Below are 27,850 nucleotides of genomic sequence, written 5' to 3'. Positions count from 1 at the left end.
TCAAATGTCACTCAAGGACTGATTGATTTTAAATTTCACTTGTCAGGTTTTGTAGACAACCCCAGATTGACTTCTGCTTTGTCAGACAAGTCAGCAGTAAATGACTGAAATTTGTCGTTTCATGTGTTGTCTTCAGCCATGAAAATTACCTAAGTCTGGTGAGAGAAAGAAATTGCAAATGAAAATTATAAAACCATGCAAATGTTTATTAATCCATTTGTTTTCTTTTTATCTTGCAGCAACACACCTCTTGCTTTTTCCTCCAAAGTATGTTATATTAAGTTTCGTGACCCATCAAGTGTTGGTGTGGCCCAGCATCTAACTAACACGGTTTTTATTGACAGAGCTCTGATAGTAGTTCCTTGTGCCGAAGGTTGGTATCTCATGGTTTTTTTTAATTATTATTATTGTTTTAATATCTGTCCTGTGTGTTTGACTTTCCTAGAAATTGGCCAGTACTCTAAAAACACACCAGATAGAAAATTATACTGAAGTAGTTAATTCATTACTCATGGATATTTGAAATTTTACAACTGGACACTTAAAAAATTTATTGCATATTTGCCTTTTATAGTTGGCTTTGGCTTTTTTGTAACCAATTTGCAGATTGTAAGAAGAGCCATTTGACTTTAAAAACTTAAGTTGGTATGGAAAAGTATTTAAAATGCTTATGTAAGTATATACTAATAGGACAGAGTTAGGAGTTTTTCAAGCAAAATGCTACACATTCAGCCAAATTGGGGTTGTGACACTTTTATATTCATTTGAAAAATGCTCAGTTTATTTTTTCAAATATCCTCTTAAGGTAGTTTTTCTCAATTGTTACAAGACTATATGGTTTTATATTTAGTCTAATTTTTGCTATACAGTTAGAACTTTTTTCTTTGATTGGCTTTTATTGGGGAGGGCAACTGGAAAGCAATTTTTAAAGCCTCCGTCAAGGAGTGATGTCAAAGGTGGGAGCAGGGCCAAAGGCCTTCTAGTTATCTGTTAAATTTTATGTCTTGTAGTGCTTTAAGAGCCAATTATTAAAAAATTTTAGGTTTTCCCAGAGTCATTTAGTGTATAATTGGTTTCTGATTTCAACAATTTTAATGTACAATTAACTTAGAGTACTGACTGACTTATATATATAAATTTTAAAATTTGGTTATTTCTAAATTTAAATGTCCTTAGAAATGAACTTTTTTTTTTTGCTGACTGATAGTAACTATTTTATAGCATAAAAGTATGCTAGAAACAATTTAATGGGCTTTTCATATGTGATTTTAAAACTTGTTGTAATTACTAAGTTAACATTAAAATCACTTAGTGCATCAGGAATTTGTTGCACTTTGTGAGTTTTATGCTTGTTTCAGAACTCTTGCTGTAGAATGTTAAGAGCTATGTAGCTCCTCTCAGATGGGTAATTTTGAAATTCCAGAATAGGAAGTTCTGGTTTCTTTTTTTTTTTAACCCCCAGATAAATTAAAAGCATATTTCTCATGTTAGAGTAGAGAGGGAAGATGGATTAAAGTAAATTACTTGCCAAGTAAGTTTTTATCTGGCACTCGTTAAGAGCATAGTGAGCACCTACTTGGGGAGTAAGATGGGAGAGGAAGAGATAAGAATTCTACAACAGTTTCATGCCCTGAAACTGCACAGGAGCTACTCATAGATTTCCTAACTGGAAATATCAGATTATAGCAGAGACTTTTATCATTACTGATTTTGAAAGAGGAGTTTTAAATCATTGTTGGAACCTTGCTGTAATCCCATACAGTCAGAGAAGCTCTGGTTTGTAAGGAACTGTCAAGGTTATGAGTACATGGAAGTCTGTTGTTTATTTTACTTGGAAGAAATTTATAAAAACACAATCAATTATAGCTCCTTAAATATTTTTAATGCTATCATTTTGAAAGAAAATTTTATCAATTTTGGACATGCATATCTAAACATTTACTGCATTTTTGTAGTTCCATGTTTATATCGGGAAGAAACTGATACACATTTTCATTAGCTTTGTCACATACAGCTGAGGAATTTCATAGCTGTTAAACCTGACTATGCACTGCCAACAAAGAAGTAATGCACTGCTCTATTAAAAAAGAGCGTGAGAGAAGCAAGCGAAGGGAAGTGTGAGTGGAGGAAGCTCTGAGCGGTGCTTTGTGTGCCCTGTGCACTTGGCTCACTGCTTGCCTCCATCCTTAGGAACAGCATTGTGGTGTAAATGGAAAAGGCCATGTAAAACATTTTACCGGGGTTTTCAGTTTCTTTCAGTTTGCTGGGTTTTAGTTCAGACAGTAATGTAGAAGAGGGTGGAAAAAAGTGGTGTTGATACCTATTGAGCATGAACTATTGCTAATAAAACATGCCATTTTGAATAAAATATACTTTCATTATACTTGTCTAGATATGACCTCTTTTTGTTGTTGCGTACATTTCAGATTTTCTTTTATAAATGTTAACACTTAGAAAAAATAAGATCAGCATAGAAGGTGTCAGCCTAATCATCAGTCATAACTTTATGTCCACATTTTCTGGTAGATGGATTTTGACTATTAATTTGGTTTTGTATGTTTTCTCTATGTGATATTTGTGCATTATTAGATGACTAGACTGGCCAAGGCAGACCTGTTACACTTGCCTGAGTCAGGCATTGTTTGCCATGCCACTAAACCTGCCGCCAAGTGAAATCTTCATTGGGGAAATGAGATCGGAGTCTGAACCGCAGAAGATGGACGCCCTGTCTCTGTTTTTATTGTTTTACTTTAATTTCATTTCTTTTTTATTTTGTCCCTTTTTTTGTTTTGTTTTGTTTTTGTTTTTGTTTTGTTAAATCTCTTTCACTTTTAGCTTGTGAGCTGGTTTTCCAGTTCTTTGTAAATGGTATTCCATTAAGAATTCATAACGTGTTGCAAATTTATGGGGGAATGATTAACAGAACTCAACCTTGAGATGAACTAAATTGCCATGCAGTAAGTTAGAGTGCAGTGCTGGGAAGATGCTCAGGGCCTTTTAATTTGTGTTTGTGGGTTGAGGTACATTTTGATCTTCAAACATTAAAACGCTTACCGGAATCGTAGGGACATTTGTGATGGGCTCAGTGCTTATTATTTTCCCCAAGTCTACATCTCTCATAAAACCAACTGATGGCTTCTTATTTGTATCCTTCCCCTAGAACTATAGGCATATAAAACCAGCAAGGAAAATTAAGTACATTTCTTTTAACAATCTGAAGGTAGGGGGAGGTCTTTGACTTTTATTAGCTTGGTCTTTAAGAAGCCTTTTGCTGCCTCTGTGGGGAATGGATATTAGAAAAAACTATTGGTTATTTATTTGCATGCATGGTTTTTTGTTTGTTTGTTTGTTTGCTTGAATTTTTTTGTTGAGAATTCTTCAGAGGTTACTAGCTTTTTACATGGATTCTGAAGTCAGGACTCATAGCGTGAGAGATGTTTCCCTCAGTATTCTTTGAAGTGTAGTTTGGGGAAAATGCTAAATGCTTACGTGTTTTATACTTCTACATACTCTGGTAGAATTTTAGAGGATAATTTTATTTTGGAAATAAAGCAATGGAACTTTTCTTAAAGTATCTTTAACAGAATAAGACAGAAATAATATTCAACTTATAGTTATTGATTTTTAATAGTTTGTTGTCATGAACGGCAGGGAGAATCTGATAGCCTGCTGATATTTAAGATAGAACTGAGGCCTCACAGTACTAAGTAGTGAGCTTGGCTCATGATTGTTTGTGTAGCCTCTGTACTATATGAATAGCTGGATTTGGTTATTGACAAATAATATTAAACTTAGAACTCTTTGAGGTGCGTAAATTAGGGTAATGAAGCATAGAGTGCCCACCTTAGGACAGCAGTTACTCATCAGATGTGTTCACGTTTTAAACCTTAAAAAATACTCTATATTTCTAATAGATAAAATGAATGTGATAATTATTATAAATAGTATAGTATATATGGCATTTATAGATGTATAGTAATAGTGGTAATTGATAGTTCATTGTTATTTGATATCGTCAGTAAGGCCTACCTTGTTATCATTCTGCATGTTATGAAATTTGTTCTCCAGAAGTTAAAGTAAAAGCCTCGTTTTTGAAATTAGTTAAATTTAGATGCTGTAAAATTAGAAAGTATGCATTTGCCAAAACCACTAAACTAATTCTAATTTTCTTTCTATAGATAAGCTATAACCATTATCTAAAGTTGTAAATTCCAACTTGAATTCCATCCATCCTTATAGATCTTTCCAGAAAAAGTTGTTTGGAGATTTCTCTCTTACATCTGGTTGTATTAAATAGGATTTTACCACGGAAAACAGGCATAATACTTTTGAAAACTTGCCATATGTATTCCAATCTTTGTGATTTTTTTTAAAGTATAGTTTTAAGATATTCTTAATTGATAATAGAAATGGTTATTTATGTATGCAATCAAGTTTGAGAAATATATGTGTTTTTTGCTAAGAAGTTAGGGGAAATGTGACAGTTTTAGTTTGTCAGTTTTTTTTAATTCAGAGACTAAATATGGTAGGTCCTGAACTTAAAAGTAAATTTTTCATTTTTTAAGTTGCAGGCATTTTTCTTCACTTCTAAAGAGATTTTAGTTTATTCTGTTAGAAAGTTACAGACTGTATAAGAAAAGCATTTTTAAGTACTAGTTACTATTATTCAGATAAGTGTACATAAGTTGCATCTGAAAGTTAGTAATTTAAGTTTTCTGAGACTAGAGAAATGTTGTTCAATCCCATGAATTTTTTTTTTTATCAGTTGCCTAAGGATCTTTGGGATTGGATTCTTTCTGGCATTACTGATGTTGGTGAGGTGCCTTTTTGATGAATGGGTATGGACCATTGAAGCTGATTGCATGTTCTAGTTTCCTGTTTCTTTTGTTTATCTGAAATTGAGTTGGAGTCGTGGAGAATTGTCAGAATCGTCTGCTCACAGTAGGTAGCTTTAGTAACAGGGTAGAGACACTCATTATGGAGCAAATTTCAATTCGCACATATTTGTTTTTTTCTTTTTCTTTTTTTTTGACTAATTTGGTTATTTGCCATTTCTGGGGATTAAACTTTAAAAAATGTTCTTCTTTTCTGTATCTGATGTTCTGTGTGCTATTAGTGACGCAGCCAACACGAACGGTTGTCATGTGTAACACAACTTTCGATCACCGCGAAAACAGCGTCCTGGGAAAGCGTCCATGCTTGATATCGTTTGGTTCATGAACATTAAGTTTCCAGTACAGGTGACCCATAGCTCAAAGTGTTAAATAATTGTCTACATTATTCAGTTTTTAAAAATAATATTCCATTAATGAGATTGTTAGTCTTTGAAGTTTTGCTCACTTTTATTTTTCCTAATAGAGCAGGATAAAAGGAAAGACTTATGTTCTTATTTGTTTCTTTGTACGGATCTGCTAGATAGATTCATTTATTATTATCATTTTTTAAGTGCAAGGGTAATTGTAAAATCATAGTGTAAAGTTGGTGTGGTGTTTCTGCTCTCCATAATATTTGGAACTTGCCTCTGCAGGTAAAATCCCAGAGGAAGCCAAAGCCCTTTCTTTACTGGCTCCTGCTCCAACCATGACAAGCCTGGTGCCTGGTGCAGGATTGCTTCCCATCCCGACCTCCAGCCCTCTGACGGCAGTGAGTAGTGTAAGTCCTTTCAGTGGGTGAGCACTGACTGTGGAAACTGGTGAGGAAGGAGGAAGAAGTTGTTTTCACTTTGTGTTAGTGACAACCATCCAAAATCCATCCATAAAAATTTACCCCACATCGTCTTACTTGAGCTTGTTTTGGGAATTACTCTGAAATAATTGGGACTTGTTTAAATTTGAGGATTCAAAAAAGGGTTATTTGTTAGAAAAATCATTTACAGAACTTGGTGCTTTAGATAGCACAGACTAGATCACTCCTCAGTTCAGAAAGACCGGAAGGACTAAGAAATTTAAACAGGAACTTAGTGTTAGTCGTGGAAGTGCCTGATGACTGAGAAGATGGAACAAGGTTTGACAAACACCTGAGATTTTTCTGTGTAGAATTAAACATGATCAATATCTTGTGATTTTTTTAGTAAAAGAATGATTTAATCATTACTGGGCTTTTAGTTTTTGCGTGAACTATCCAGTCCTACTCCTTTTAAAGGAGGGCCATTGGATAGGTCAGGACTGTGACTAGTGTTTCCTAGAGAGCGCACAAACTTTGTGACTGTGATGGTCAGTTTGTCCTGATAAAAGAAGTGGTTTCTGAAACTTTGAATCTTGCCCAGCATTCTTCTGCTAGAGACCTTCACTATGATTCATGGAGCAACATGATTTTTTTCCCTCCTCCAAAATGGTTTTCTCCTTCTATAGCCTTGGCTGTCCTGGAGCATTCTCTGTAGTCCAGGCTGACTTTGAACTCAAAGAGATCTGTCTGCTTCTGCCTCCCAAGTGCTGGGATTAAAGGCATGTGCCCCCACTGCCAGTTTTTGCAAATTTTTTTTTCCTCAAAATGATTTTTAATTGAACTTGCTGTGTTTTAGGAACCCATGCTGGTCAATTTGGCTGTAGCATAGTGAGGATAGAGAACTAGGTATAGGGGGTTGGATAGGATAATGACTTTGTAGGGCTTTTTAGATCATAGAAAGGCATTTGGATTTTATTTTTAACCTGATTAGACTCTAGCATGTTTTCCAAAGAATAAGACTGACCACTATGACAAGAGTAAGTGACATTGATTTTTCATCTTTAGGAACTGCTTTTATTTAATAGTTGTTAAATCTTGGTCATTTACAGTATATTTGCGCATATTGTTAGTTAATCAGTTTTATGGAGTAGCACAAGGAGAAATGAAACTGATTGTATTTTTTCCTTGAAAAAAAATCTTTTGTTCTGCCAAATGCAGAGAATGTTTTCAAGTCCTGAGATCTTCTATCTCTTCTAATTTAAATATACCTTAAAATAAACATGTTTCCTATTACATGTTCTGAAAACTGATTTTATGAATGTTCTAGAAAGATGACTTGGCAATTGAGAGCTCTTACTGCTCTTGCATAGACCTGGGTTTGGTTCTGAGTACCTTTGTTGTGAGGTGCCTTACAGTCTTCTGGAACTCTAGTTCTAGGGGATCTAGTACCTTCTTTTGGCACCTTTGTGGTGCACATAAACTCATAAATATACACATAAACATAAATGTTTAAAAATTCATAAAAGATGATACAATGTTTTTGGTTTTTTTTCTGTTGTTACACCTGTGTGCCACCTTGCTTGACTTAAGTTTTTCTTAATAAAATTGGATTTAGTAGTACTGATCTCTTAGTGTTGATAACAAGGATTATTTATGAACTGATTCACTTAGTAATTGTGGACACATACTCTAGAGTAATGACAAACTTCAATCACATGGTACATGTATTTCCAAGCACTTTCTGCCCTGTTTCAGTACTCATGCTGCAAACGAGTGTGATTGTAGTTTCTTTGAAGTTTGATTTGAAGTTTTGTTCTTTTTCTTTCAGTATGTGATTTTGCTCTTTAAATAGTTTCCCCCACACAGTGCTTTAAAAAAAAAAAACAAAAACGCTCAGTCCTTAATGGTGAAAATGTAGAAAAGCTTCAGAGTTATTTTGCTGACCATGTATGTATTCAGTGTTAACATGTACTGACTGAGGGACCATCAGACAGAAAGGCACTGTACTGAATGCTTGATGGACAGGGGTGTTGTGACTACAGGCTCTTAGAAACTTAACCTCACCTCTTTCCTACAGTGTACAATAATACTGTTTTTTTTTTTAATGGAAATCACAGAATGCAACTACCTTGAAGATTAAAAATTAGTGTTCATTTTTAGTGTCAGTTTAAAGGTAGTTAAAAAGTTATTAAAAACTAATGTGATTTCACGCTTAATAATTGAGATACGTGTAGCTTAAAACAAGGGGTCCTTTTATACCTCCCATTCATGATGAGTTGATCTACTGGTAGCAAGATGAAAACAATACTTGAAACACTATTAAAAACTGTGCCTTATGGTTTACTTTTGTTTTTTTATAGCTTGGTGTTTCACTTAGCAGTTTGGGAGCCATACCAGCAGCAGCACTGGACCCCAATATTACAACACTTGGAGAGATCCCACAGCCACCACTTATGGGAAATGTGGATCCTTCCAAAATTGATGAAATTAGGAGAACAGTCTATGTTGGAAATTTGAATTCGCAGGTAACTAGGAAGAAACTGAGTGGCACTATATGCTTATTCATTCTTCTTACAAATTCTGTTGATAAAGTAGTATTTACTTATTTTTAAATTTTATTTTTATTAGCATATCTTATATAATAGGTTTCATTATGTTTTCATGCATGCATATATTTTGATGGTATTCATTTTTCCCATTATTCTCTTGTCACGCCCTCACCCCCACTGGTCCCCTTTCTCCTCCCATCTAGTCCCCCTTCTACTATCATGCGTATCTTGTGACCCAGGAAGTGTAATCATGATCTTAAAGGAGCATAGGTAAGGGGCCGTTGACAGGAGCCTGGGAACCTTGCCAGTGGCCCTGTCACTAAAGAAAAAATACTTCCCTCTCCCTACAAGCATTAGCTGCTTTATTTACCTGATTTTAAAAAGAAAAAAAGATTATACTGTATTAAAGTGTTACTCTGCTTCCTCAGACAACGACAGCTGATCAACTACTTGAATTTTTTAAACAAGTTGGAGAAGTGAAGTTTGTTCGGATGGCAGGTGATGAGACTCAGCCAACTCGGTTTGCTTTTGTGGAATTTGCAGACCAAAATTCTGTACCAAGGGCCCTTGCTTTTAATGGAGTTATGTTTGGAGACAGGCCACTGAAGTAAGAAATCTTCAACAAAGAAATTTTAATGGCTTTGAAAAAGTTATAACATGTTTGATTAAGGCTTTAAAAAGATTAGTTATTGGCAATTTATGGATAGGAAGAAACTATTAAGTATAAATGAAATGCATGATACCATAGCATGTTATATTTGAAGACATCTCTTCTGTGTTTAATATCTAGTTAGCCATTAACTCTTTGTATATAATACATAATGGCTTCAGGTATTTTTCTGTATAGTTCTGTAAGTCATGTTTGTTTTGTGAAGATTGGAGATTAAGGGCAACTTGTAATTGAACTACAGAGCTTCTTGTAATAAGAATTTTGGTGAATTCCAAATCCTATGAAGAAAGTAGTGTTAAGTATTTAGAAGTGTTTTAAATCAGACATTGTGACTTAATCTTCTTGTGTTGGTAAAAATTATATATCGCTTTTCAGATACTCAAGACCAGAAATTATGTATTTCAAACAGATTATTAAAGTAAATGTGGGTTTGAGTTTTATAAGTTATCTCTTAATAGTTTGATGAGATTTTACTCTTAAAAGATAAGTCACTGTTATATGCTCAGTCTTCTCAGTGCAGAATGGGTAAAATAGACAAAGCAGGTGTGTCTGTATGTGCCCACCTGACCTAGGGGAGGTTTACCAGATGCCTTTCAACTCTGAAGCTATGCCTGACTCAGATATGGGACAGTATTGAATAAAATGGTCATATGGTTAGCTTCCCTTTCGTTCTGTTGGGGTATGCAGGTTAATAGCAGAATCTAATTAAGACTAGAAGTGTTCCATGACTGGTGGTGGTGGTACATACCTTTAATCACAGCGCTCGGGAGATTGAGGCCAGCCTGGTCTACAGAGTGAGTTCTAGGACAGCCAATTCTGCGCAGTAAACGATGACTCCAAAAAAACCAGCAGGGTTGGGGGAGAAGTGGTCCATGTTAATCCTGGGATCAGCATTGTTAGTTTTCTAAGGTATATGCAAAAGCACTTGTAATTGTTTATTGTAATTCAATTGTCTATTCATTTGTTGAAGAAGTTAGATAGACTTCAGATTTTCTTTTTCCTTTGCTTAGCAAGAACTGATGGTAGGTGTAGATGAGCGATTGATTAATTATGGTTTTCTGAGATTGCTGTTGGTTATTCTGTATTTAGCTATTTTATTTCCTTATGTGCTGTTGCAATACCCTCAGGTTTATAAATGTGTATATGTTACTAACAATTGTTTCATGTTTTATAAACTATGGTGTGTTTGTGATATACTAATATTTTTAATTTAGAATAAATCACTCCAACAATGCAATAGTAAAACCTCCTGAGATGACACCTCAGGCTGCAGCTAAGGAGTTAGAAGAAGTAATGAAGCGAGTACGGGAAGCTCAGTCATTTATCTCAGCAGCTATTGAACCAGGTAAGGCCACAGTGTTGTTATATAGTCAGAGAGAGTCTTAGGACTGGAGGGAATTTTAGGATTACACTGCTCAGTTCCTTCATTGTACAAATAAGAAGACTGAAACTCAAGAAATAGTAAGTGGATTATTCAGAATAAGTCAGCATAAACCAACTTTTCCCTAACACTGAGCTGACGCACTTTAGCTTAGTGAGTTTTCTCTGGCAGCAAGTCAGTGTTGAGGTTGGTTTGCTAGAAACAGTATGAGTGTTATTATAAGACCAAAAAGGAAAGAAAAAAAAATGTGTAAAATGTTAAAAATAGGCAGCTTGACTTTCCCTCAAAGTTTTAATTTTAAGATAAAGAGAAAGGGCATATGATTTCAAAAAATACACTTAGTCTTACAAGATTAAAGGAAAACTGACTCATTTTGTGTTGCTAAGTGCTGTAAAATCCACTCTAAAAATGTCTATGTAATTTAACTTTAATTAGATTTCCTAAATTAACACTTGGAATTTAGCTTCAATTCTAACAAATAAATGCAGGAAGGTCTTAGCCTCAGTGTCCTAGGAATTGCAGACATGTTTTAATCGTACGTTATGGCAGCAACAAAATACTACGAACAGCTGTTTATAACCATCTGGTTTATATGTACTGCTGCAGGGTGGCTGCACTCAACGAGTTTATGCAATGACTTTCTTGGATGTTTCTGAAGGATAATTGCACAGGAGGAGGATGTACAGAGAGTAGGCCCCTTGCACTATATGTGGTATATTCCACTTGTGCCTAATTATTAACTGGGATCTTTAATTGTTCTGAGCTTACGCTGCAAAGTGGTTTTTTCCTCCCAGAGTCTGGAAAGAGCAATGAAAGGAAAGGCGGTCGATCTCGTTCCCACACTCGCTCAAAGTCCAGGTCTAGCTCAAAATCCCATTCTAGAAGGAAGAGATCACAGTCAAAGCACAGGTGAGACTCTCTACTCTCAATGCTTAATGTTTTATTGGTTTTGTATTCCAAATAGTTAGATGTCAAAGTATTAGAATTCAGAAATTTTCATTAGTGTTTGCTTACCTCGTAGTATGCTTACTGTTAGCTAATATTCTACTAATAGTGGTCTAATTATGGGTACACCAGTTACTGCCCCGCCCATTTCTTACTTTATGTTCAAAGGAAAGAAAGTTTATCAAATTGGTTCTTTTCTCTTTGTTTGTTTGGTTAGTTTTTGAATTTTCGACACAGGGTTTCTCTGTAGCCCTGCCTGTCCTGGAATTTGCTCTGTGGACCAGGCTTGTCTTGAACTCAGAGATTGGCTTCCACCTCCCAAGTGCTGAGATTAAAGACATGTACCACTGCTGCCCAACTCAAATTGTTTCTTAATTTTTCATATTTTAAATCTTTAATTTTAGAAGTGTTTTTTGTATTTGCATATGTTTTGTACTTGATTTTTTTTTTTTTCTTGTAAGCTAGCCTTTCACACATACTTAGCAGGAAGTGTTTTCATTGTACATTCTGAGAAAAGCTAATGCTGGAGCAGTGCTCAGAGTCTCCAGTCACGCTGTTGCCCAAGCGCCAACCAATGCCGTCCTTTTCTTAAATTCTTTTTCTCTTAGTTTTGATCAAAAGACCTTCTTTTCTCTTTTATGTGTAATTGTATTGTGTTTGGTGCAAAGGATACCTTAGCGTGCAAATTGCAGCCTGTCCTGCTTTGATTGGAAGTTCTTTGAGACTCCTGTCTGTCTTAGGGTTTCTATTATTGTGAAGAGACACCATGACCATGACAATTCTTCTATAGGAAAACATTTAATTAGGGCTGGCTTATGTAGTTCAGAACTTTATTCCGTTATCATCAGGGTGGGAAGCATGGTGGCATCCAGGCAGAAATGGCGCTGGAGAAGTAGCAGAGAGTTCTACGTCTGCATCCTCAAGGAGCAGGAAGAGAGAAAGGCATTGTACCTGGCTTGAGCTTCTGAAACCTCAACCCACCCCACTCCTAGTGGCATACTTCCTCCAGTACCTCCTAATAGTACCACCCCCTATTGGCCACCACAATGCCTGACATATAGTGAGTCTTCATTGTTGCTGAATCACTCGCGTCGTGAGAGAATGACGTAGATGTGTGCATGCATGTGCAAAGTAGGGGAATTAAAGGAGGAGGACTTGAGAAGCTGCACACACCTTTGTAACATATTTAAAGCATGATTGACAAAATACAGACAATTCTCCCGCACCACACCTTCTATCTTGTTTCTATTTCTGTGGTGATGAAGGAGATTCAAAACTGAGATGGGAAAATAGATTGTTGTTTTTTAACTTTAGTAAACTGTATTTCTGGCCCTTTTAATGGTATGGTACATATATAGTTTACAAAATCTCCTTTGAGGACTTTACTATCTTCAAGCTCTTATTGAGGTAAACCTCAAAGTCAAATGCCTTATATTTAAGCCCCTGTAGTCTACATAGTGAGTAAATACCAGATCTGCCAAACTTACATTATCTCAAAAATACCCAGAAAATAAGTGCAGTAGGAACCAGAGTCAAAGCAGGAAAGTAACACAGATACAATAGTATAAGACCAGGATATATGATGGATGGATTCCCACATGTTGACAGGGTAAAGAAGATTGAGGAAATAGGAAGCTACTGAAGAGTAATAAAGACTGCTGTCTTAGTAAGGGTTTCTGTTGCTGTGAAGTGACACTGTCCACGGCAACTCTTATAAAGGAAATATTTAATTGGGGTGACTCACTTAGAGTTCAGTGGTTCAGTCCATTATCATCATGGTCGGACATGGCTCCGTACAGGCGGACGTGGTGCTGGAGAAGTAGCTGAGAGTCTTACGTCTTGCAGGCAACAGAAAGTGGACTGAGACACTGGACAGCATCCTGAGCATAGCAACCCTCAAAGTGCACCCTCACAATGACACTCTTCCTCCAACAAGGCTGTACACACTTCAACAAAGCCACATCTCCTAATAGTGCTAATCCTTATGAAATTATGGGGGCCAGTAACATTCAAACCCCCACAACTAGTTTCCCAAGTCTTGTTTTGAATGGTTATAAAGGAGAGCCAAACTCTAAGGTTGAGAAAAATTAATACTTGTTCATTAACATTAGTTTCTGTGATAATTGATGAAACTTTCCATGCTTTTAAAAATTAGGGCAATAACTGAGGTATCTGTCCTGTCTGCTACCCACTTTTAAGGTCTCTGAATTTGCATACTATTTTCTCTCTCTAGGATAATGGTTCTCAACCTATCTTCTTGGGTCACATATCAGATATTCACATTACAATTCATAACAGTAGCAAAATTGCAGTTATGAAGTAGCAGTGAAATAATTTTATGGTTGGGGATCACCACAGCATGTGGAACTGTATTAAAGGATCACAATATTAGAATGGTTGAGAATCACTATTCTGTTTATTGTGTATAAATTGAAATTTGGCAGTTCTTGATATTCATGACTGAACTTTCATATAGTTGCATCTGAGGCTAATATTAGAAATAAGTGGCTCTTCATACACACATATTCACACACACATGCATGGTCAACATATTTTACACATGCATGTTGAAATAGGCTAAAGACAAAAGAGAATGAGTTACCTCTGAAGTAGAGACATGGAATCATTCATTAAATACATAAGACTTGGGGGTTTTGACCTGAAAGAATCTTCCTACACTTTCCCTACTCCCCAGCTGACTTAGCAGGGTAGTGTAGATTTATAATGTCAGATGTTTCTAGAACTTTGCTTCCCCATGAAAGAGCTTCAAAAGTTGCTTTCCTAAAAGTGAAGGACCATTTATCTACAAATAGCAATGTAGACATTGCTAAAGCATATAACCTGTTCCCCTCAGGACTAAAAAGCAGTTTGCAAGGAAGCCAGGATTAAAGACAGCTAGTGATGTGAAAACTCAGGCAAAAGAAAACTCAGGTCTCCAGATTTGAGGCTTGTAATGCTGTGGTGAAAGGGAAAGCTATCCCTGAGAATAGTTCCTCTGATAGGAAATAACCATTAAATTTTGTTTTGTGTCCTACACAATAATATAGCTGGTAAATTTTCCATCCAATAAATTAATTTCTGGTGTTATAACTAAAACATTATAGAAGGCTCATTTAAAAAACTAAACTTTTTACAGTTGAAATTCTAAGTTTTGATCTCCTTACAATTTGTTTTTCTTTAGGAGTAGATCTCATAACAGGTCACGTTCAAGACAGAAAGATAGACGTAGATCCAAGAGTCCACATAAAAAGCGCTCGAAGTCTAGGGAGAGGCGGAAGTCAAGGAGTCGTTCACGTTCACGGTGAGTTTCAGAGATATAAAGAAAATTTAAAATTTGTCAGTTCTCAGTCATTTGAAATTGTGGTTTAGGTTTATCATGAGAGAAATAAGACTTTCTTGTTTCTTTAGTGTCTAGGATTAATAGTGATTGCCTCTGATGCAGATATGATCAGTGTGATTCAGGTCAGCCTGGTGATTGTCTACTCTGTAATCTCAGGTCCACATCCAAGTTACACAGAAATTTCTAATGTCTGTAGCCACTGCAGATGATATTGTATTGGTAGTTATGGAAAAAGAGACGTCTCTCTTTTTGAGATAAAATTATTTTAGCTAAGAATTTATTTGTTTGTTTTTCAAGGGACAAGAGAAAAGATACCCGAGAAAAGGTGAAGGAAAAGGACAGAGTGAAGGAGAGAGAGAAGGAAAAGGAGAAAGAGAAGGAGAGAGAAAGGGAAAAGGATCGTGAAAAAGACAAGGAACGGGGTAAAAACAAAGATAAAGACCGAGAGAAGGAAAAGGACCAGGAAAAGGAGCGGGACAAGGAACAAGACAGAGACAAGGAGCGGGAAAAAGACAAATCCAAAGAGGCAGATGAGAAACGGAAGAAGGATAAGAAGTCCAGAACTCCACCCAGAAGTTACAATGCATCAAGAAGATCTCGTAGTACCAGCAGGTTTGTGTGTGCATAGGCGCGCGTGCCTGTGGTTGTTTGTGTGTGGAGGTTATAGGGCAAGCTGGGGTCTGGTTCATTGGCCAGGACACAGTAGGCTAGGCTGGCTGACCAGTGAACCCTGAGGTCTGTGTGTCTTCCTCCCCAGTACTGGCATTACAGATGCATGCTACCATGCCCTGTTACAGTGACTCGAGTTCTGTGCTTTTCCATATGGGCTCTGGAGGTAGAACTCAGGTCCTCGTGTTTGCACTACAAGCTCTTTACCGACTGAGCTATCACTGCACCCTGCTTCAGTTCTTTCCATGAGGTTTGCTGGTGACCAGTGAGTACATTTTTAACCAAGGGGGAAAGATTTTTCTATGCAAGTATAAAAGTAGTAACATTTACCCTTAATTGAACAGCAGAGAGGTCACTACATCATTGAACCTCCTGAGTTAGATATTTGTACTGACTTAGCTGTCTTTCATAATGCAATGTTTAAATATTATTTTTCCTAGAGGATGTCATGTGATGAGGAAGATGTTTTTCTATTTAAAATTCTTAGTGTAATAGTTGACCTTTGAGGCTTTGGTGTTTCTCTAGAATGGTGCGGTAAATCTTAGCATGTCCTAATGATATCTAAAACTCTAGTGTGAGCCCTTTCCGTCATCCTGAGTTAACTTTTACTTCCATTAAGCTTTGTGTATGACATTTAAGTTTCGTTTCTTGATGTTTTAAGGATTAGATCTTAGGATTGTTGTTTTCACTTATTAATAGATACACTGCCACCAGGTGGCAGCAGGTTGCTATAGTAACAGCTACAAAATGAGAATCTTCCTCTAGGTTCTTTAACCCTCTTATCCCTTATTTCAGGTTGTTCTATGATAAGTTAAGCTTAGTCTTTTAAAAATATTTAAAAATAACAGTTTCAACTAATTTTAAAGTTGGCTTTTTATTGCAAACAAGTTGATAAAGGAATACATCTCCTTTTTTAAAAAAAGTTACTTAATGGTGTATTTTTTTATGCTAGCCTATTAAAAGATAATAAAAGCTAGTTGCAGTGTTTATTGGGCGTTGATATAAGAGGACAGTTCTAGTTCTTGGCTGACTTTGATGTCTCACCTTGTTTAGTCCTTCCAGCAAGCTTGTGAGACTTATTACACCTTGGTAAAGACAGGCCTTTCCCCTGCTCTGCTGTCAGAAGTGGAATGCCTTGTTTTCTTAAGTGTGAAGTTGCCAGGCAGTGGTGGCGCATGCCTTTAATCCCAGCACTCAGGAGGCAGAGGTAGATGGATCTCTGTGAGTTGGAGGCCAGCCTGGTCTACAAGAGCTAGTTCCAGGACAGGCTCTAAAGCTACAGAGAAAGGCTTTCTTTAAAAAACAAAATAAATAAAGTTTAATGCAGCCAGGCATGGTGGCACATATGTTTAATCCCAGCACTTAGAAGGCAGAGGCAGGTGGCTTTGTGAATTCCAGGTCAGTCTGGTCTACACAGTGAGTTCCAGGTCAGCCAGGGCTACACAGAGAAACCCTTCTCAAAAACAAACAAATACAAACGCTTGGAAATTGCTTTGAAGAAAGAATAAGAAAGGCGGAAAGAGTGGGTCAGTGCTTTCTACCATAAGTGAGTAGATTTGGGTTTGATTTCTACAACATTCTGTTTGCACTCCCCTCAAGAGAAGAAAATCTGTCTGTTGAGCACCTGCTATGTGCCAGGCTCTGTTCCTGATACTTTACGGGTGCTGTCCGCTAGCCCTCAGATAGCCCTGTAAGTCTTGAATTGTCTGTGTGTTTTCTTTGTTTCCGATAGAAAAAGTAGACCCAATTTAAACAGTATTTGTGTTGTTACAGATTTTTGCTATTTTTAGCCCTTTAAAATGGCAATGATATGCAACTAATTATCCATGTGCTTAAATTTTATGAAAGAAAACTAAAAGCATTAGTAAGGAAAACTTGAATTTCAGAGGATTGCTGTTTTGGTTGTGTGGTCAGTGGTTATCAGAGCAGCTGCTTTTGTGTGTGTGGGATTGTGCACCCGTGTGTATGTGTTGCCATTAGAGGTCTCTGTCGAAGTCTCCGTCTATCGCTCCCCAGCTTATTTTTTGAGACAAGGTCTCACTCAACTTGAAACTCGCTGACTGCCCACGCTGGCTAGCAAGTCTCCCAGTCCTCCTGTTTCTGCCTTCTGGTGCTGAATTACAGGTATGTGCCACCCTGCCTGGCCTTTTACATGGGTCCTTGGGCCACAAATGCTTTATCCACTGAAAAAATCTTCTCAGCCCTTGTCAGAACTTCTTATATAAGATTATTGGCTATATTAATTAATCATTTGATAAATATTTTCTGATACCTCATCCCTTAGGCATGATGACTACTATTTTAATGACTACTATTAAAAATGATAGTTTAGAATGTGCATTATTTATTAGTGTTAAATTTTTTATCACTTATCTTTCTTTTTGGTAATTATTTCCTTACCTAAATTTCAGATTTTAACTACTTGTATAAATTTTCACATTCAATTTTAAATTACTGGGACAATAGTAATGATACCAAGCTAGAGGAGAAAGTGGTTTCTCAATAAGTTTCTTAAATGCTTTTTTATTTTTCTGACACATCTCAACCCTAGCAAGATGGCTTATCTTTCAGTTTTGGCAGACTTTGTTATTTTTTTAGAAAATCTTTGTGGAGTGGCAGAAAGGAGGAGCCAGAGGCACCATAGAGGATCTGATGGGAAAGATTTTGGTTGCTAAGAGAGAAGATATTTGAACATCTAATGAAACCCATCACTTTGTATACTAACTTGAAGAATTAGAAAGCATTTAAAGTATGTCAAATTAATTTCTCATGAAATTTTAGATGATGGTTTTTGTCAGTGATAAAATTTATGGTACATAATTTGTTCTGCACTAAATCAGGTAATAAAACATGCTTTTTAAAAAGAGTTTATTGGGCTCTTAGTGGGTTGGAGGAATGGCTCTGTGGCAAAGCACTTGTCTTTTGGATTTGGTCCCCAGAATCCCTTTAACCCCTCTCCCGATTATACAAAGGATAAGCTAAGCTGGCGGTGTAAGCAGACTCAGATATCAGTTCTAGGGAGCCTGAAACTGGTATCAAGGTCTGGAAAACAGTAAGAAGATAAAGTAATCAAACTAGTCTTAGAGAGGTGTTCTCAGTGGATTGGGTACCCTTTCGCTTTATAATTTGAACTGTCCTTTATTTCAGTTGCTGATTTTAGAAAATGACATGTTTTGCCTTTCAGGGAAAGGCGGCGACGGAGGAGCAGGAGTTCTTCCAGATCTCCAAGAACATCAAAGACCATAAAGAGAAAGTCTTCCAGGTCTCCGTCTCCCAGGGGGTAGGTGGAAGCATCTGGTGAAGCAAAATGTGGGAAAGAATTTTTTCTTTAATCTGCTTTCAAGTTCGGTTTTTGAGTGGCTGATCCATTTGTATTCTAAGAATTGATGTAAGATGCTAGTGTTTAAGACCAACGGCTTCCAGCCATGTGCTCATCCACTCAGTCCATGTAGGGATTGCTCCCGCCTTTCCAGTTCTGTATAGTTACAAGATGGAAAAGTGTGAGATAGGTGGGGGCTGTACTTTTCTGCCACTCTTAATTGTAAGATATGTCTCCATATGGTGAGAGAATGTCCCCTTTGCTTTTTATGATGTTGGGACTGGTTCTGTGGCAGTTAGGCCTGATTTGAGTTCTATTTTTCTTCTGCCTTCTTCCTATTTGCTATTTGCTTCAGCTTTTGTCTGTTTTGTTTTGTTTTTTTTTTAAAGTTAGGCAAATGGATATTTTCCAACTTTTTATTTCTCCACACAAAGGATAGCATATGCTTGAATATTTGTGTGCTCAATAACTAGGTCTCATTGGTTAGACCAGACTAACCTTGAAACACGGCATGAACTGTCATGTCTGTTTTTGATTTTTGTCTTTTATTTTTTTTTTTATTGTGTGTGATATACATGGAGGGAAATGCCTGTGCCCCAGTGAAATTTGTTCTCTCCTACTTGTATGTGGGTTCCAGAAATCGGACACATGGTTCAGGTCACTGGACTCTAGGCTGTTACTCTGAGCCTTTTCATCAACCCTTTCATGTGTTTGGAGGTAATTTTTGTATATGGTTAGAGGTAGGTTTTCAGCTTCATTCTTTAGCATATGAATTTCAAGTTTTCCTGGCACTTTTGTTGAAAACATCCATTTACCCATCTTGGAAATCATTTGATCTGGTATGCAAGAGTTTATTCTAGGCTTTCCATAGACCTATATGTCTGTCCTTAGCTAGCACCGTATTTTCAGTTAATGTAGTTTGTAGTTATTTTGAAATGAGAAATTTTGAGTCACTTAACCCTGTTTTTTCTTTTGTTTTAAAAATATTTATATACTCTTTGATTTTATGTGTGTGTGCCTGAGTGTATGTATGTTCACACATGTGCAGGAACCTGTGAAGGTGGGAAGAGAATGTCAGCTTCCCTGGCCCTGGAGGTTGTGAGCCATGTGAGTGCTGGAAACCAAACAGGGCTCTTCTGAGAGCACCGAGTGCTCTCAACAACTCAGCCGTTTCTCCAACCTCAACTTTGCTCTTCTTTAAAAGAACGTTTTGGCTTTATGGAGAGCCTTCAAGATGTCACATGAGTTTTAGGACAGGTTTTTCCTGTATCTGCTGCTAATGCTGTTAGTGGTTTTTGTAGGAATTGCATTAAGTCTGTGTATTGTTTCTGCTGGGGTTCTTAATGGCATTCAAGTCTTGTGAGTCCTTTCATTATTGTGTTATGGTGGTTAGTATACAAATTGTTTTGTTTTTGTTATTTTTAGTTAAATTGATTGTATTTTCTTAAAATTCTTATTTGTAATTATATGTGTGTGTGTGTGTGTGTGTGTGTGTGTGTGTGTGTGTTTCTTCATGTGCACACAGTGCCTGCAGAGTCCCGAAGAGGATGGGGAGTTACAGGCAATCTTGAGCTGTCTGACTGGAGTTCCGGGGACTGAACTCCAGTCCTCCGGAAGAACAGTACTTACCTACTGAACCACCTTTCTAGTCCTTGTATTTTATTGTTTATGATGTTCCTTTCCTTTGTATTGTTCCTTAGACTTTGAAGCCATATATGAAGACATATATGAAGACATATAATACACACAAAAATGCTTTCTTTTGAAGACCTATGGTTTTGCTTTGTAGGTGTTTTTTGTTGTTGTTGTTTTGCTTTGTTTTGCCTGGAAGGTTTCTTGCAAACAAATTTACAGATTTGTTTGTTTGTTTGTTTTATGTATTTGGAGGTTTAGTTGTGACCAAAACTTCCTTTCACCTAGAATTCATCCAGATTTGCTTCCAGTATATAGTCATTTCTTTTAAAAATAAGTTGGGTCTCTAAATCCATTTGCTTTATTTCTTTTATGTAGAATGGCATGCTGATCCTATTTTATTACCATGCGAATGACTAGACAGTCGTCCCCAAAACTCCTATGATAAAAAATACTTTTTCCCCAGTGGCTTGAAATGTCATCTTTATTGTACCAGATTTTCCTTTGTTTTTGGATCTGCTTTATAGTTGCCTTCATTTGTTCCATTAGTCTTATATCTATTTTTTAAGATACTAACAGGGAACTGCTCATAGTTCTGTATTAGAGCTATCTCAGCTAGATCAGGAGCACTTATGTTTTTCAAATAATATTCAGAATTTCCCCTCTATTATCTTAGGGGTTTGTGATTTTTTTTTTTTTAAGTAGTGTGGTGGTATGTGTTATGTTTGCTTTCGAATTGGTGGTTCTTGTTTCTAATCGTAGATGAGGTGGGCAAGTGACGTAGTAGGTTACTTGGAATTCTAAGTTTTGCTAGTATCTATTCTCACACATCTGATTTTCTGTCCTTTTATTCTCTGTTAAACTTTTTTTTTTTTTTTTTTGCCTATTTTGTGTGAATGTGTGAGTCAGAAGGTAACCTAGGGACAGTTGAGTCTCTCCTATCTTGTAGGTCCCAGGTCTCAAACTCATGTTATTATGCTTGATGTCATTTCACAGGTCCCTTTTTACTCCCTCTTGAATGTCCATATATTAAGTTGAGAATGTGCATATGAAAGCGTTATATAATAGTATATAGTATATTTAGAGCATTATAAAAAGAAAAAAAAGTGCAGGGGTTAGAGATTCAGTGGAAGAGTTTCCTTACCAGGAAGAAAAGCGTCTGTGTTTAGTTCAGATGCAACTTTTCCTCCATATTGTTGATTTGTGGTTGGGTGAACCTAGGGACAAGGAATCATTAGAGTATAGACTGATTATAGTTGGTTTTTATCTCAACCTTATTCTAGTAGAGAAAGTGTATCTCAAACATTTAAAAAGTAGTTAAGTTGGGGGCTGGAGAGATGGCTCAGTGGTTAAGAGCACTGACTGGTCTTCCAAAGGTCCTGAGTTCAATTCCCAGCAACCACATGGTGGCTCACAACCATCTGTAATGAGGTCTGGTGCCCTCTTCTGGCCTGCAGACATACACACAGAATATATTTTTTTAAAAAAATGTAGTAAGTTGACAGTACAGGTTGTGTGGCTGCTGAGCAAAGGCGGGAAGAGGTCAGGTTGTAGGCCCCGTCTTTGTTACTTTCTCAATCCAGTTTACTGTTATGCTTATTTACACTGTTTGGATAGCCTGTGTTAGATAAAGGACTGTTTTCAAGAGTACAGTGGGTCTTTAAATTCTTGAAAGATAACTCCTATGTTTTCAACATAGCCGAAATAAGAAAGATAAAAAGAGAGAAAAAGAACGGGACCACATCAGTGACAGGAGAGAAAGAGAGCGTTCCACATCTACAAAAAAGAGTTCTAATGACCGAGATGGGAAGGAGAAGGCGGAGAAGACCAACGCACCTGTTAAGGTGAGCTGCTCAGCCGGGGCACAGGGCACTGCTGCCTCACCTGTAGATTCCATTTCAGAGAGATGAGAACCTATTAAAACATAAGCAGCTTAATCCCTTGTTTGGAGAATCAGTAAATAATGTACTGTGAGAAAATTGTAGAGAACTTCTGGGTAACAAATGTATTAGATGTTTATGGTATTGAGGTTGAATTTGTGCCGATGCTGCTTTCCTCAGCATATCTTTGAGCAAATTTGATGAGACTTTGTTGTCATTGATTTTGTAATACATAGTTAAGCTTAGATTTGTTCACATAATTTGTTCACATAATTAGATTTGTTCAATTATGTAATATATAATTGAAAACTAAATTCCTTTACAAGTACAGAATCGAAAACTAAAACTCCCTAATTAAACTTTTTCTTGGAAATTGAAAGTAATTACAAATTATGTCAGTTCTCTTTACTATCTTGTATAATTCTACTTAGAAATATAGGCTCTGGAATTGACTTTGCTACTGATGGCAAGTTGTCATCATCAGTGACACTGGCATTATTTATTAAGCATGTTTCCTTGTTAGGCATTCTTTGTTCTCATGTAATTCTTCCTTAGGCCTCAGCAGAATTTGCACTGCTTTTGAAGGCTTTTCTAAGGAGCAGTGGCTTCCTCCTGTGCGTGCTCACACTTATTTCTTGTAGTGTTCTGAAACGCACTTTGGCTTCTGGGGGTTTTTATAAGGCTGTTTGTGAAGAGCTGGAATTTCTGTTTCCCTGTTGTATTCTGATTCTGCTACCATGAGTTATCCATCTATTGTTGGAAATAACTTACAAAGGGCAAATTGATACATGTTCTTTCATGGGTTTTTAATGAAAGAAAACAATACAGTTTTATTCACAAGAGACAGTTGAATCATTTAGCCATACATAATTACAGACAATTATTGTGCAAAATAGTGAACATGCACTTGATATTTGTTGTAGAAGGAACACAGTAAAGAGACAGATTCAAGTGTAAGCAAAGATGCCGACGAGAAGGACTCCCCAAGGACTGAGGAGGAAAACAAAGTACAGCAGAATGGGAATTGTCAACCAAATGAAGAGAACAAAACCGACGTGGCATAGGACTGCCTGCTGCATCTCTCCCTCCACGGTGGGATCAAACCCAAAGCTTTCAGTTTGCAGCAAGGTGTAAATGGGGAAGAAATCCACATATGGGAACTAGCAGCTCTTCCGGCTATGAGGTGACATTGTGGATATCTTGTTACTGAGCATGGACATCATGGAAATAATCAGATGTTACCCGAGTTCACCATCTTCTGAAGTCTGCATTTCCGTGGTGGCTGGCACACTTGTCATGTGGTTCATTAGTGTTTGCCAAGAAGCATTGCAAATCAATTGAACATCACAGGTCCAGAGTTGAACTATCCCTTAAGACTGGAGATGAACATTGGAGGCTCCTAAAGAAAATGCTAGTTACTGAATTTTGTATTGTTTTACTTTTTTAAAAAAAATTTTCAATATATACAGTTTGATGATGTGCTTGAAATTTGTGCAAATATATATACACACTCTTGTAAGTAAAGTGCAAAATATGTAAGGAGTTTTAACATTTACTTCACAGGACTTAACAGTGATTGTGGTAAGTTCTCACTATTGTGTTTTCTTTTACTCACTGTTTTGGACGTCAGTTTTTCTTTAAAACAGTTTTACAGATTAAAATTGCTTAAATAAGTGGATTAAAAACCAACTGACAATGCATGCTACTGTTCTCTTTGAGAAGAAGAGCAGCTCTCTCGAATACCAATAACAGCGTGTTAGTATTCAGTGTTTAGAACCATTGGGTCTGCCACAAAATGAGCATTTCTTCTTGAACTTTCATGACATTTCCAAGCTCATGAATAATACTGCAGTGTGACTTGTCAACTGTAGGCGGCAAGATGCCCTTATAAAAAGGAGACTGAGTTTTCAAAATGGGCTATGGGAGCACAAGCTGAAGCTCTAGTGCCTTCTGCAATGTGTGGTGTTCTGCTTTCCGGGATTTTGTATGTGCTAGTCACGCTCAGTTCATATGGAGTCTAGATGGCTGTATCCTGTTCACAACCATTGAGAAGTGTGCGAGGGCTGTGTCGAAAGCTTTTTAATTTAGTTAAGAGAAGGAAGTCCTGTTTATAAGACTTGTTAAGTTTGAAACAGCAGTGTAGTTTGGGACCACCAGTTTTCTACTGTGATGATTGAAAAGGAAATACTTCAAATCAGAGGAAATCTATTAGTTGACTTAATTGGATAGCCTTAATATTACCTCGCAATCATTTTCTTCTAATGATACAGAAATTATACTTAAAGGAAGGACTAGGAGCATACAGAGGTGGCTTTTGTTCAATGATATGCTTATGCGAGTTTAAGATACACGGTCATCCACCAATCTTAGGCTCACCTTTGCATAGATGGTATGGTATGCAAGTAGTAAAGTGAAAACTGTTCATGTTTTCATGTTCTGCAAAACTATAAATTCTAGTTAATGCACTATTCATTGTTACATTTTCAAAAAACCAGAAACACTTCATTCATAAATCTTATTTTAAAACCAATTTTAATTTTATTTAATTCAACCTAAACAATCAAATTACTCAGTTCCCTTACCTCATGGGAAGGTTACTGTCACAGATTTAAAAAGTCAAGTAGCACTTTAGTTGCTTGGTTCCAACTTGAGTCTTGTTTTCCTATTAATACTGTTAAAACTGTAATTTGAAGAATAGAAAAGCCCTTCCTGCGAGTCATAAAGCCTGGTTCGATTATGAAGCTGCTTAATCATCTTCAGGTGTTCAGATTACTGTGTGTATGTGTGTGTTTTCTTTTCTGTCACTGTGTACATTAAACTTTTGGAAAATGCTTTACTATGTAAAGTATAAATGGCCATTTTAATCATTTAGCCACATACAGTTGGCTAGTAACATCTTATTCTGATAGAGAAATGCTTGGGCACCTGTGGAAAGATTGTGAAGGAGTGTGTCTCGCTTCAACCGCTGTCTTATTTATGATATGTAAGTAGACTAGAGCAAATGTTTGAATCTTTGCTATTTTTAGGACCGTTTCTCTAATAAAGTTCAGTATTTTAGAGGAAAGAGTCTTCAGTTTTATCCCACTCTTGTTTGCGTGGTGCACATAGGGTTGTGACATGGCCAGAGCAGCCTTGTGCACTGTCTAAAACAGCCCTTTAAATTAAGTTGAGGTGTTTTCCTGTCCTGCGCTGTTCAGACGTTTTCATGGTGGAAAGGAGCATTATTCTACCACTGATTACTTTTTATGTAGGTATTTATTTTACTCAATTGATCATTAACACAGAAGAGGTTTACAAATTCAGAAGAAGTAGGGTTACAAGAGAAAGTCAGAGGCTGTGGGATTGGTGTGTGTGTGTAGGGGGGCAGGCATGCAGGGAGGCAACCACATTTTTTTTTTTTATTCATTTGCTGTTTTCTATTAAGGTATTTTATTTCTTTCAAGAATATTATCAACCGGGCTGGAGAGATGGCTCAGCGGTTAAGAGCATTGCTTGCTCTTCCAAAGGTCCTGAGTTCAATTCTCGGTAACCACATGGTGGCTTACAACCATCTGTAATGAGGTCTGGTGCCCTCTTCTGGCCTTCAGGCATGCACGCAGAAAGAATATTGTATACATAATAAATAAATAAAATTAAATATTATCAACCATATTATGGTGGCGCATGCCTTTAATCCCAGCACTCTGGAGGCAGATGCAGGTGGATTTCTGAGTTTGAGACCAGCCTGGTCTACAGAGTAAGTTCCAGGACAGCCAGGGCTACACAGAAAAACCTTGCCTCAACAAACAAATATTGTCACCCAAGATACTGTCAGGAAAACCTGAGGTAAGATAAGAGAAGCCTCTCCCTCTGACAGCAAGTGTGGTGGTTCTTTCCCTCTCTCTGGACAGGATCTGATACTGTGATGTCTTCGTGTGCGCACTGACTGGGTGGCTTTACAGGTAGACCGCGACAGGTCCTTCACTTCTGTGACTATTGCCGTAATTGCCATTTAATCTAGTTAATTTAGGCAGAAAAACATTATTCAGCCAGTAATCTCCCATGTTTAGATTTTTTTTTTTCTGGACAGATTTAGTATTTTTTATGTATTTATCTTTATGTTAGAGGATTAAATTTTGGTATACTCAGTTACAAATAAAAAACAATGTTTATAATCGAGATGTTTATTTTGTGGGGGGGGGCAAGAAAAGTTTCTCTTAGGATACTAATTCCTTTGTGTTGCTTTTATTTTTGGATTTTTAAAAAGACCCGACTTTTTATCTACACTTGTCTTAACCTATGAGAATATTTAACTTTAAGGGTTATGGAGCTCACTAGTAGGCTTTAAAGTATTTCCCACTTATAGTGCATTACAGATGGAGTTGAGTTAGCAGCTAGCATTAGTCTTTTGGAGGGATGCATTGGGTAAGGGAACATCTGGGTGTCATTGGAAACAGGGTTTAACTGAGTGGATTATGACAGGGAAATGCAGTGACTGTTCATTATATGTTTATATGTTTTCCCGCCAAGATGTTTTCTCATGTTTACTTACTAATAGTCGAATTATTTTTAAATTCCAGGTTTAGTGTTCTTCAAAAGGCTTCATCCTATTCCAGGGAATAGGAGTCTACTATACATGTAACAAAATAACTTTTTAAAATAAAACTTGTTTCCTACTTAATTTGTAGGTCAGCTTTTCAGTTCCTTTTGTTTCTTATTATATAGTTAATGCTGTTTTCACCTGTGGCATGAATGATACATAATTAAAAGATTAGAAAATAAAGCCATTTGTGACTTCTGGTCCATAATCAGGTTAGAGTTAGTAATAGATCTTTTTACAAACTGAGCTAAGATACTTTTTTAGTTTCTGGAATTAATTTGTTTATGGTTGATTCTTTTTCTTTTTTTCCTTCTGGGTGTTGGGGATTAAACCCAGGGCTTCAAAGTACTCTCTTTCTCACTGAACTGCAGTCCAACTTACAACAATTTTTTAAACATATATTTTTAGTCTTTAGCCTGATACTTAATTTTATAGGCAGCTAACACTTTAATTTGGAAAATTGCCAGTTTGGGAGATAAGACATATAAATTCCAGGTTCAAAATTGGGTAGCGGTCTCTGTATTCTTGATTCACCTTTATTTGCTGACAGACATTTCTGACTGTAAGTGCAGGTTCATCAAGCTCATACTAAGAGAATTGTAGGATTTACTAGTAATCAGTACCCGTGGGCAGCACATGATTGGAGAGTAACACGGAGGACTGATTTCCATACAAGATTGAATATACTGCGCATATTCAATATATAGGTCAATTTAGTAGTTAAAAATACTCTCTTGGTCTCAAGTAGTTTAATAGAACAGTGCTGTCGATCATCAGGGGAAAAGTTAATGTAAGTGTAAAGATAATGCCTGGATGTGTCTGTGAGCAGGACTGCGTTTACATGGTACTAGTCAAAGAGTTATCAAAAGTTGCTACTATCATGCTGCTATATTTTTAATAAAATGAAAATATTGAAGTTCACTGTGGTGTGGTAATTTCATTTTTGGGACAGATATTTGCATATTCACAGCTTGTGTTTATAACTGAACCGTGCTTTTCTCTTCCAGGGTTGAGAAATGGCAGGTTTTCACATACCGGTCAGCCCTTCTTATGGGAACTATAATTGAGGCTTTCCATATCAAGCATTTGGTGGTAGTCAGTGATAGTTGTTCGGAGTCTCTTTTGTTCATGGCATCCGCTTCCTGGAGATTTTTATGTGCCAACAGATGCCACCATGTCTTAATAGCAAGAGAATGCTTTCTCTGATTTGGGGGGAATGCAG

At 36.8% G+C, this 27,850-nt stretch overlaps 1 protein-coding gene across 4 annotated transcripts in view; it reads left to right on the top strand.

Moving 5' to 3' along the window:
• The window catches only part of Srek1 (splicing regulatory glutamic acid and lysine rich protein 1), a 35,643-nt gene extending 8,094 nt beyond the window's left edge, over nt 1-27,549 (top strand). Inside the window, exons 1-12 of one of the 4 annotated variants that reach the window (XM_087896875.1) lie at nt 237-373; nt 5,117-5,240; nt 5,528-5,643; nt 8,025-8,189; nt 8,642-8,820; nt 10,098-10,228; nt 11,059-11,173; nt 14,391-14,510; nt 14,847-15,161; nt 18,403-18,498; nt 21,869-22,013; nt 22,973-27,549. In XM_087896875.1, the coding sequence (XP_087753001.1) occupies nt 5,581-5,643; nt 8,025-8,189; nt 8,642-8,820; nt 10,098-10,228; nt 11,059-11,173; nt 14,391-14,510; nt 14,847-15,161; nt 18,403-18,498; nt 21,869-22,013; nt 22,973-23,113 (1,470 nt within the window). In that variant the 5' untranslated portion in view covers nt 237-373; nt 5,117-5,240; nt 5,528-5,580 and the 3' untranslated portion in view covers nt 23,114-27,549. Of the gene's footprint in view, nt 1-236; nt 374-5,116; nt 5,241-5,527; nt 5,653-8,024; nt 8,190-8,641; nt 8,821-10,097; nt 10,229-11,058; nt 11,174-14,390; nt 14,511-14,846; nt 15,162-18,402; nt 18,499-21,868; nt 22,014-22,972 lie in introns of those variants that run through there. The other 3 variants (XM_085676764.2, XM_048442920.3, XM_048442919.3) reach the window with 3 other exon arrangements.
• Nucleotides 27,550-27,850: the final 301 nt, after the last annotated feature.

Source organism: Myodes glareolus, chromosome 15 (assembly GCF_982192425.1).
Source record: "Myodes glareolus chromosome 15, mMyoGla1.1, whole genome shotgun sequence".
Classification (NCBI taxonomy): domain Eukaryota; kingdom Metazoa; phylum Chordata; class Mammalia; order Rodentia; family Cricetidae; genus Myodes; species Myodes glareolus.
This window is presented reverse-complemented; position numbering and strand designations above follow the sequence as displayed.